The following is a 12146-nucleotide window of genomic DNA, read 5'->3' on the forward strand; positions in this document are numbered from 1 at the left end:
TGCTTGTGAGTCACCTGAAGTGGAATGGACACATGCAATCACCCAAAGAAGAAAAAACGGTTGCTAACCTGTTGTGTAACTCTTGTTCTTTGAGATATTTTGCACATGTCCATTCCTCAGCCCACCCTCCTTCCCTTCTATCTAGGAGTCTATCTAGTCAAAAGGAACTGAGAGGGACCAGGGGCAGCTCTGTTCTTTATACCATCAGCTGGCAATGTGAGCATGTGAAGGCGCATGCACTGCCTGGACGAAGGAAAAAACAGCTCCGGCTCTGCTGCACTGCGTGCACGCACACCTGAAGTGCACTGGGCATGTGCAATGCATCTCAAAGAACAATAGTCACAGAACAGGATGGTAACCGTTTTTGTGATAATTTCAAATTTAATTTTAAATAAGTGTATTTAAAAATGCATATAACTTAAATAATATATTACTTAAATATATGATTTATATTATTTTTGAAAACAGTGTAGGTTTTTATCCATCGTGTTATCTGCACGTCACTTCTGTGAGGTAGGGAAGTGCTGTTATCCGCATATTACATATGGGAAACTGAGGCACAGAGACATTTAAGAGAGCTATTTAAAGTTATTCAGGCATCTAAATGCACCGAATTTTAGTGGGAGTTAAATGGCTAGGCCCTTCTGAAAATCCTAGGGCGAGCCTATCTGTATCTCTAGGCACCTAAATAACTTTAAAAATCTCATCCTAGGTGACTTGCCCAAGGTCATATATGAGATCTGTGGTGGAGTAGGAAATTGAACCTGGGTTTCCCAAGTCTTAGGGTATGTCTACACTAACGGCCGGATGGGGTGGGCAGCGATCGATCCAGCGGGGGTCGATTTATCGTGTCTCATCTAGACACAATAAATCAACCCCCAAGCACTCTCCTGTCGACTCCTGTACTCCACTGCTGTGAGAGGTGCAGGCAGAGTTGACGGGGGAGCGGCAGCAATCGACTCACTGTGAAGACACCACGGTAAGTCGATCTAAGTATGTCAACTTCAGCTACGTTATTCCCGTAGCTGAAGTTGCGTAATTTAGATCGATTTCCCCCTCCTCCCCCCAAGTGTAAACCAGGGCTTAAAATAGCATCCTAACCATTGGGCTATCTTCTTCTGATTAAAAGAATTAGCACTGTACAAAAACAATGCAGAATACAGTAAGGGTATTAAAAACTGACTGACAGATCTCAAAAAAGTAATTATTGAGGTGGAATCATCATTCAGTTGGGTTGTTTATCATGAGATTCTGTTGCCATGTGTTCTTGGCCCAGTGCTACCCAATATTTTTATCAGTGATCCAGAAGAAAATATATGATCTTTACTGGCAATGTTTGAAGATGACACACAGATTGGTGAAATGGTAAATAATAAATACAGGTAGATTATGCAGAATGATGTGGATCACTTGTGCTCATTTAAACATGTGTTTTAAGGTCAAAATCACAACAGGCATCTAGGAAAAAAGAACTTAGGTCTTGTCCCCAGGATGAAGGGTATCACCTACAAAGCAGCGCCTCTGATGAGGATGTGGGGGTCATGATGGGTAACCAGCTGAATGTGAGCTCTCAGTGCGATATTGTGGCTAAGAGGACTAAAAGTGATCCTTGGAGAATATGGAGTAGGAGTAGGGAGGTAGCATTACTTGGTATATGGCATTAGTAAGCCCATTCCTGGCATACTGTGCTCAGTTCTAGCATCTGCACTTTAAAAAGGATATTTATAAATTGGCGGGGGCTCAGAAAAAGAGCTACAAGGCCTAATAACGGTCTGGAAAACCTGCTTTACAGCATGAGGTTGAAGAAGCGTAATCTCTTTAATTTCTCAAAATGAAGATTGTGATTTGATCACAGACTATAAGAGGGTAGATTTTCAAAGGCACTGGGATCCTAACTTCTGCTGACCTAGCCTGTGCTTTTGAAAATCTACCCCTACGTACCTACACAGAGAGGAGATTTGAGAGCAGAAGACTCTTTAATCCAGCAGACAGAGGAATGACAAGATCCAGTGGTTGGAAGCTGGAGCTAGACAAATTCAGACTAGAAGTAAGGTACAAATTTTTAACAGTGAAGGCAGTTTTATCATTGGAACAACTTACCTAAAGATGTGGTGTACTCTCCATTACCTGAAGTCCTCAAATCAAGATTGGTTGTCTTTCTAAATAGGTATTTTCTAGTTCAAACAAAAATTATGGGCTTGATGCAGAAACAATTGGGTGAAATTATATAGCCTATGTTATGCAGGAGGATCATAATCAGTGCTTGCTCTGTGCCAGGGCTTGCCAGGGCTGATCCCCGGCATCTCTAGGCTTCCTGCATCGGTTATAAATGTTTAAAAAATTGTTCGAGTCCCAGCTCCTCTTTCATTACAAATTAAGTACTGATCATAATGGTCCCTTCTGGAGTCTCAAAGCCGAGTCTGATTTAAACATCTTACCCAGCAGCAAGTATCTCATACAGTCAACTTCAAATCAAAGTAGGCCTTCCAAACGTGAATGCACATCCATACCCTTAAGTAATTGCAAATGCAGTGTACCCTCTGCCAGACTTCAAACCATTGTGTTCCCATCAAGAGAATTGGGGTTGCTTTATACCTATGCCCAAACACAAAGCTGGTCCACACTATGGTGCTCCACTTTTCAATTAACATTCTGATTCATCTACCATGTATGAACTTTTTGATGGTTTAGAATATACAGAGTACAATAAATTGTTTTGTGGGTGTGTGTATATATATAGATAGATAGCGTTAGGGCAAATTTCATCCCTGTGTCTACAAAATATTGAGAAGATTTTTTTTTCGGGCTTTGGGGAAAGAAATGCACTTTTGAGCAGTCGTCTTCTATGCAAGATTTTACCTTTTTGAGTGAATTTTTACTTCAAGCTTAATCAAACTAAGGGTTTAAATGATTGGTGAATGCCTATAAATTACCACATTGCAAATGCATTGCTGTAATGATGTACCAAGTCCCCCGGGGTTATGACATCTATCACTTATGCTTTTGATGGCCTTGACTTGGATGGGGAAGGTGGGTTTATTGCAGACTTAGTAGTATAATAGTCCTCTGACAGTATAACTGTGTGTTCTAAACCAACATAAAGTTTATACATAAAGGATGAATCAGAATTTTCAATAAGCTGTGGTGAGTATTGAAAGCTGTTTTGCTTTTTAAACCAGTTTTAATTTATTGGAGCATACAGCACCTAAAGTCATCATATTCTGCAGAAGCGGCTTGCTGTCTTGGTTGCATCTCTATTTATTTTTTTCTCCCAAAGATGAACTAAAATGCAAGGCTTTTCTTTAGGAAAATAAAATAATAAAATGTCATGTGTTTGCAGAGCATTCTGAGGGTGAATCGCTGTTTTACATTATTAGTCCAAGAGATATTGTTGTGGCTAAAGAGCGGGACCAAGATGACCACATTGACTGGCTTCTTGAAAAGAAGAAATATGAAGTAATTTTTATCACTTTATCTTTAATTTCTTATGTTTGAAAGTGGTGTTCTCCATAGTAATGTTGCCATCCCATGTGAATGATTAGGCCTTATTTTAAGCTTGGTTCCTGATCCTGTAATCACATAAGCATATGTGTAGCTTTACTCACACATGCAGTCCCATTGCGTAAATCTTTGCAAGACTGGAGCTTAAATGTGTAGTTTATGGAAAGGGTGTGTCTGTGTCTGATTCGGAATGTTTTAGATGTCACTAAAATTAGTAATGCTATTTGACTTTGAAGAAGTGAACTGGGAATCAGATATTTTTTGGGTCCATACAAACTGATTAAGGAAAAGAGGTTCACTTTAGGTGCATCAGAAGTCACCATTCTGAGACATTAGATATTGAAAGAGGTAACACACAGATGTAGTTTCTTTTATATGTGGCACAGTTTTTAAAGTATTAAATAATTTAGGACCAAATATACAATTTTTGCTGCCTAAAGTAGCCAGACTCTGAAAATGGCTGAACACCAGCAGTGGTAATTGACTACACTAGGAACTAAAGTGCTTAGCTTCTTTGAAAAATCTGGTCATTTATTTAGGTGCCTAAATACTGATTTTAGGCACCTAGTATTGGTTCCACAATTTGCAATGTGTCTTTAAGTGGAATCTTATAGGCAATATTAATGCAATACCAAAGTTTTCTGATTTCCTGTAGTGAAACAGTTAGAGGACTTGGTAGACTGTTTAAAGACATTTGCAAAGGTTAATTTAAATTTATTAATGAGCTGAATGCATGCGTTTAAAAGTCAAATTCAAAACGTCTGGGAAAAAAGAACATAAGTCTCGTCCACGTTCAGCACGTATTTCTGTGGTTAACTAAATTTTGATATCCCCGATGCAGATTATCTTGAAAACATCCATGAGGATTTGTTTCTCCTGAGGAATAAATTCAAAATGGTGAATGCAGTTCTGTAGTTATGCAAAACACTGCAGTGGGTCCCACAAGACTCAAGTACCTTTCAAGTGGTAGCTTGTGTGTCTTGGGGTAAGTCTACACTACGGAATTAGGTCGAATTTATACAAGTCGATTTTTTAGAAAGCGATTTTATACAGTCGATTGAGTGTCCACCAACACTAATGCACTAAGCGCATTAAGTCGGTGGAGTGGGTCCACAGTACTGAGGTTAGCGTTGACTTTCGGAGCATTGCACTGTGGGTAGCTATCCCACAGTTCCCTCAGTCTCCGCTGCCCATTGGAATTCTGGGTTAAGCTCCAAATGCCTGATGCGGCAAAAACATTGTCGCTGGGTGATTTTGGGTACATGTCGTCAGTCGCCCCTCCGTGAAAGCAACGGCAGATAATCATTTTGTGCCTTTTTTTCGTGCAGGCGCCATACTGCTTTCAGCAGACAGTGCAGTAGGACTGCTAACTGTTGTCATCCACTGCTTCCACTGGCACTCTGCTCTCCTGGTGGTCTTGCAGGGCCGCTGCTGCTGCAATTCTACTCAGCTGCTCTTGTCTTGCCATACCACAGTAAGCGTGCAGCCCGCTCAGCTGTTGTGTCGTGGCAGCAGACGGTACAGTAGGTCTGCAAAAGTGGTCATCCAACCACCGCTTGCCCTGTAACGCTGCTTTCCTGCAGAAGCCATACCACGACAAGCATGAAGCCCGGTCAGATCACCACTGCAGTTATGAGCATTGTAAACACCTTGCGCATTATCATGCAATATATGCAGAACCAGAACCTGCAAAAGCAGGCAAGGAGGCGATGGCAGTGCGGTGACGAGAGCGATGAGGACATGGACACAGACTTCTCTCAAAGCACGGGCCCCTGCAATTTGGACATCCTGGTGGCAATGGGGCAGGCTTATGCCATGGAACACTGATTCTGGGCCCATGAAACAAGCACAGACCTGTGGGACCGCGTAGTGTTGTAGGTCTGGGATGATTCCCAGTAGCTGCGAAACTTTTGCATGCCTAAGGACACTTTCATGGGACTTTATGACTTGTTTTCCCCTGCCCTTTTCCCCTGCCCTGAAGCGCAAGAATACCAAGATGAGAGCAGCTCTCACAGTTCAGAAGCAAGTGGCGATAGCCCTCTGGAAGCTTGCAATGCCAGACAGCTACTGGTCAGTCGGGGATCAATTTGGAGTGGCAAATCTACTGTGGGGGCTGCTGCGATCCAAGTAGCCAACGCAATCACTGAGCTGCTGCTATGAAGGGCAGTGGCTCTGGGAAATGTGCAGGTCATAGTGGATGGCTTTGCTGCGATGGGACTCCCTAACTGTGGTGGGGCGATAGACGGAACGCATATCCCTATCTTGGGACCAGACCACCAAGGCAGCCAGTACATAAAAGGGTACTTTTCAATGGTGCTGCAAGCACTGGTGGGTGGATCACAAGGGATGTTTCACCGACATCAACGTGGGATGGCCAGGAAAGATACATGACACTTGCATCTTCAGGAACTCTTGTCTGTATGAACAGCTGCAGCAAGGGACTTACTTTCCAGACCAGAAAATAACTGTTGGGGATGTTGAAATGCCGATAGTTAACCTTGGGGACCCAGCCTACCCCTTAATGCCATGGCTCATGAAGCCATACACAGGCACCCTGGCCACTAGTAAGGAGCTGTTCAACTATAGGCTGAGCAAGTGCAGAATGGTGGTAGAATGTGCCTTTTGACGTTTAAAAGCTCGCTGGCGCAGTTTACTGACTCGGTTAGACCTCAGCAAAACCAGTATTCCCATTGTTATTACTGCTTGCTGTGTGCTCCACAATATCGGTGAGAGTAAGGAGGAGACGTTTATGGTGGGTGAGAACTTAAGGCAAGTGGCCTGGCAGGTGATTACGCACAGCCAGACACCAGGGTGGTTAGAAGAGTACAGCAGGGCGCGCTGCGCATCAGAGAAGCTTTGAAAACCAGTTTCATGGCTGACCAGGCTACGGTGTGACAGTTTTGTTTGTTTCTCCTTGATGAAAACCCGCCCCCTTGGTTCACTCTACTTCCCTGTAAGCCAACCGCCCTCCCCTCACCCCTTTGATCACCGCTTGCAGAGGCAATGAAGTCATTGTTGTTTCAAATTCATGCATTCTTTATTAATTCGTCACACAAATGGGATAACTGCCAAGGTAGCCCGGGAGGGGTGGGGGAGGAGGGAAGCACCAGGTGGGGTGGGGGAGGAGGGAAGGACAAGGCCACACATCACTTCAAAACTTATTGAATGCCAGCCTTCTGTTACTTGGGCAGTCCTCTGAGTTGGAGTAGTTGGGTGCCCGGAGGGCTCTTTCCGCCCCCCGCATTCTTGGGCATCTGGTTGAGGAGGCCATGGAACTTGGAGAGGAGGGCGGTTGGTTACACAGGGACTGCAGTAGCGGTCTGTGCCTTTCCTGCACCTCAACTATATGCTCCGGAGCATATCAGTTTGATCCTCCAGTAGCCTCAGCATTGCATCCTGCCTCCTCTCATCATGCTGCCGCCACCTTTCCTTTTGATCCCGCCACCTGTCCTCTCGCGTGTCCCTCCTGTCCTTGCGTTCATTTTGTGCTTTCCTGGTCTCTGCCATTGTCTGCCTCCACGCATTCTGCTGGGCTCTTTCAGTTTGGGTGGACTGCATGAGCTCAGATAACATTTCATTGTGAGTGCGTTTTTTTCGCCTTATCTGCGCCAGCCTTATCTGTGCTAGCCTCTGGGACGGAAATGCTAGTGGCAGCGTTGAAACATTTGCAGCTGTGGGAGGAAAAAAGGGAGAGTAAAATTGAAAAAGACACATTGGCCATTTAAAAGGAGGGGCTGATGTTTTCGGGTTAACATGCAGCACAAACCCAATTAAACCCCCCACCACACCCAATTCTCTGGGATGATGGCTTCACCCCTCCCCCCACCCCATGGCTAATAGCGGTGATGATTTCTTTTCAGCCACAGGCAAACAGCCCAGCAGGAACGGCCATCTCTGAATGTCCCCTGAATAAAATTCCCATATTTCAACCAGGTGACCATGAATGATATTACTCTTCTGAGGATAACAGAGAGAGATAAAGAACGGATGTTGCTTGAATGCCAGCAAACACCAGGACCACACGCTGCCGTGCTTTCTTATGCAATGATTCCAGACTACATGCTATTGGCCTGCCGTGGTAAAGTGTCCTACCATTGAGGATGCAATAAGGCTGCCCTCCCCAGAAACCTTTTGCAAAGGCTTTGGGAGTACCTCCAGGACAGCTTCATTGAGATGTCCCTGGAGGATTTTTGCTCCATCCCCAGACACGTTAACAGACTTTTCCAGTAGCTGTACTGGCCGCGAATGCATCCCAAGTCTTCAGGGCAAATTAATCATTAAACACGCGTGCTTTTAAACTGTGTATTATATTTACGAAGGTACACTCACCAGAGGTGCCTACTCTGCCTTTAAGGTCCGGGAGCCCGGGTTGGGAGGGTACTGTCTCCAGGGTGGTAAACAGTTTCTGGCTGTCAGGGAGAAAGGTTTCTCTGCTTGCCTGGTGTGCGCTATCTTCAACCTCCCCCTCCTCTTCATCTTCCTCCTCCCCAAAATCCTCATCCCTGTTGCATGAGATTCCCTTGCAGGAGTCCACGTACAGGTGTGGGGTAGTTGTTTCTCCTTGATGAAAACCTACCCCATTGGTTCACTCTACTAGAATTGCATGCAGCTCATCATAGAAGTGGCACGTCTGGGGCTCTGACCCCAAGCAGGCGTTTGCCTCTTGGGTTTTTTGGTAGGCTTGCATGAGCTCCTTAAGTTTCACACGGCACTGCTGCGGGTCCTTGTGATAGCCTCTGTCCTTCATGTCCTTGGAGATTTTTTCAAATATTTTGGCATTTCATCTTTTGGAACGGAGTTCTGATAGCACAGATTCGTCTCCCCATTCAGCGATCAGATCCAGTACCTCCTGTTCGGTCCATGCTGGAGCTCTTTTGCTATTCTGGGACTCCATGGTCACCTTTGCTGATGAGATCTGCATCGTCACCTGTGCTGATCAGCTTGCCACACTGGCCAAACAGGAAATGAAATTCAAAAGTTTGCGGGGCTTTTCCTGTCTGCCTGGCCGGTGCATCTTAGCTGAGAGTGCTGTCCAGAGCAGTCACAATGGAGCACTCTGGGATAGCTCCCAGAGGCCAGTACCGTCAAATTGCGTCCACACTAACCCAAATTCGACCCGCCAATGTCGATTTCAGTGCTAATCTCATCGGGGAGGAGTACAGAAATCGATTTTAAGAGCCCATTAAGTTGACAAAAATGGCTTCGTTCTGTGGATGGGTGCAGGGTTAAATCGATTTAATGCTGCTAAATTCGACCTAAACTTGTAGTGTAGACTAGGGCTTGGTGAAAGCCCTCCGAGGCTAATAACCAGTGACTGGCTCGTGTTGTAATCTAAATTAAGCTTTCACTTTTTTCATTTTGCTTTTAAAAAGCCATGTCTGTTTCTGCACATTTGAATTAAAGGAAGAACTACGAATTAAACTTAATGAAAAAACCATTCTGACTGGAGAAGGTATTTTGGTTGAGTATAATAAAGAAAATTATATCTTTTCTCAAACAGATTTTTCGTATAGGTTTTGCTAGCGGATTTTTGTTTGAACGTTAACCAGTGGTATTGCATTATATATTGTCATAGTCCTGAAATTTGATCCTAATATACTAATGTGGAGTGAACCCAGATGGAAACAAAAGCAGTTTTCTTTTTGGTTGACTGCTTTTGTTTGAGTATGAATTCTAAGCTGTTCATCCAACCATGGCATTAAAAATTCTAGTGCGTCAAACACAAGGCACAATAAAAAGGGTTTGATATATGCACTTCTAGAGCTTTCTATGTAGAAGTTTTGTATATCTGACTTGTATGTCACTTTTCTATCGTATGAATATAGGAGGCTTTGATGGCAGCTGAGATCAGTCAGAAGACCATAAAAAAACATAGGATTTTGGTAAGTTTAAAAACTACAAAAAAAAAATAAATTTTTTTTGCTCTTTAAAACACTGCATGGTGTTTTATATTCCTCATAGGAATGTTGGTTATTATATTCATCTGGCCACGTTATTCCAGACAATAGTTATACACTTTCCAACCAGCGTTCAGATTCCTGAGGTCAGTCCCAAAGCACAGAATGAAAAGGAGTACTTGCGGCACCTTAGAGACTAACCAATTTATTTGAGCATAAGCTTACGTCACCTACAGCTCACTTCATCGGATGCATACTGTGGAAAGTATAGAAGATCTTTTTATAAAGATCTTTTTACAAAGCATGAAAAAATGGGTGTTTACCACTACAAAAGGTTTTCTCTCCCCCCACCCCACTCTCCTGCTGGCAATAGCTTATCTAAAGTGATCACTCTCCTTACAATGTGTATGATAATCAAGTTGGGCCATTTCCAGCACAAATCCAGGTTGTGGGGCAAGTGATGCTGCTTTTCCACAATTTCAGCCCGTGCACGTCGGCGGAAGCACTATTGGACTTCTACAGTCCTACTGGACTTCTACTTCTCCGCCGACGTGCGCGGGCTGAAATTGTGGAAAAGCAGCATCACTTGCCCCACAACCTCAGCCATGCAGAACACAATGCCATCCACAGCCTCAGAAACAACTCTGACATCATAATCAAAAAGGCTGACAAAGGAGGTGCTGTTGTCATCATGAATAGGTCGGAATATGAAGAAGAGGCTGTTCGGCAGCTCTCCAACACCACTTTCTACAAGCCATTACCCTCTGATCCCACTGAGAGGTACCAAAAGAAACTACAGCATTTGCTCAAGAAACTCCCTTAAAAGCACAAGATCAAATCTGCACAGACACACCCATGGAACCCCGACCTGGGATATTTTATCTACTACCCAAGATCCATAAACCTGGAAATCCTGGGCACCCCATCATCTCAGGCATTGGCACCCTGACAGCAGGATTGTCTGGCTATGTAGACTCCCTCCTCAGGCCCTACGCTACCAGCACTCCCAGCTACCTTCGAGACACCACTGACTTCCTGAGGAAACTACAATCCATCGGTGATCTTCCTGATAACACCACCCTGGCCACTATGGATGTAGAAGCCCTCTACACCAACATTCCACGCAAAGATGGACTACAAGCCGTCAAGAACACTATCCCCGATAATGTCACGGCTAACCTGGTGGCTGAACTTTGTGACTTTGTCCTTACCCATAACTATTTTACATTTGGGGACAATGTATACCTTCAGATCAGCGGCACTGCTATGGGTACCCGCATGGCCCCACAGTATGCCAACATTTTTATGGCTGACTTAGAACAACGCTTCCTCAGCTCTCATCCCCTAACGCCCCTACTCGACTTGCGCTATATTGATGACATCTTCATCATCTGGACTCATGGAAAAGAAGCCCTTGAGGAATTCCACCATGATTTCAACAATTTCCATCCCACCATCAACCTCAGCCTGGTCCAGTCCACACAAGAGATCCACTTCCTGGACACTACAGTGCTAATAAGCGATGGTCACATAAACACCACCCTATACCGGAAACCTACTGACCGCTATTCCTACCTACATGTCTCCAGCTTTCACCCTGACCACACCACACGATCCATCGTCTACAGCCAAGCTCTGCGATACAACCGCATTTGCTCCAACCCCTCAGACAGAGGCAAACACCTACAAGATCTCTATCAAGCATTCTTACAACTACAATACCCACCTGCGGAAGTGAAGAAACAGATTGATAGAGCCAGAAGAGTTCCCAGAAGTCACCTACTACAGGACAGGCCTAACAAAGAAAATAATAGAACGCCATTAGCCGTCACCTTCAGCCCCCAACTAAAACCCCTCCAACGCATTATTAAGGATCTACAACCTATCCTGAAGGATGACCCAACACTCTCACAAATCTTGGGAGACAGGCCAGTCCTTGCCTACAGACAGCCCCCCAACCTGAAGCAAATACTCACCAGCAACCACATACCACACAACAGAACCACTAACCCAGGAACCTATCCTTGCAACAAAGCCCGTTGCCAACTGTGCCCACATATCTATTCAGGGGACACCATCACAGGGCCTAATAACGTCAGCCACACTATCAGAGGCTCGTTCACCTGCACATCCACCAATGTGATCTATGCCATCATGTGCCAGCAATGCCCCTCTGCCATGTACATTGGGCAAACTGGACAGTATCTACGTAAAAGAATAAATGGACACAAATCAGATGTCAAGAATTATTATAACATTCGTAAACCAGTCGGAGAACACTTCAATCTCTCTGGTCACACGATTACAGACATGAAAGTTGCGATATTACAACAAAAAAACTTCAAAACGAGACTCCAGTGAGAGACTGTTGAATTGGAATTCACTTGCAAATTGGATACAATTAACTTAGGCTTGAATAGAGACTGGGAGTGGCTAAGTCATTATGCAAGGTAACCTATTTCCCCTTGTTTTTTCCTACTCTCCCCCCCCCCCCCCCCAGACGTTCTTGTTAAACCCTGGATTTGTGCTGGAAATGGCCCAACTTGATTATCATACACATTGTAAGGAGAGTGATCACTTTAGATAAGCTGTTACCAGCAGGAGAGTGGGGTGGGGGGAGAGAAAACCTTTTGTAGTGGTAAACACCCATTTTTTCATGCTTTGTGTGTATAAAAAGATCTTCTATACTTTCCACAGTATGCATCTGATGAAGTGAGCTGTAGCTGATGAAAGCTTATGCTCAAATAA

At 44.3% G+C, this 12146-nt stretch overlaps 1 protein-coding gene across 6 annotated transcripts in view; it reads left to right on the forward strand.

The window, feature by feature from the left end:
- VPS41 (VPS41 subunit of HOPS complex) overlaps positions 1-12146 on the forward strand; it is a 172033-nt gene that overhangs the window by 105720 nt on the left and 54167 nt on the right. For all 6 annotated transcript variants that reach the window (XM_073332850.1, XM_073332853.1, XM_073332854.1 and 3 more), the window contains 2 exons: positions 3341-3456; positions 9327-9383. In XM_073332850.1, the coding sequence (XP_073188951.1) occupies positions 3341-3456; positions 9327-9383 (173 nt within the window). The remainder of the gene's footprint in view (positions 1-3340; positions 3457-9326; positions 9384-12146) is intronic.

Source organism: Lepidochelys kempii, chromosome 2 (genome assembly GCF_965140285.1).
Source record: "Lepidochelys kempii isolate rLepKem1 chromosome 2, rLepKem1.hap1, whole genome shotgun sequence".
Classification (NCBI taxonomy): Eukaryota; Metazoa; Chordata; order Testudines; family Cheloniidae; genus Lepidochelys; species Lepidochelys kempii.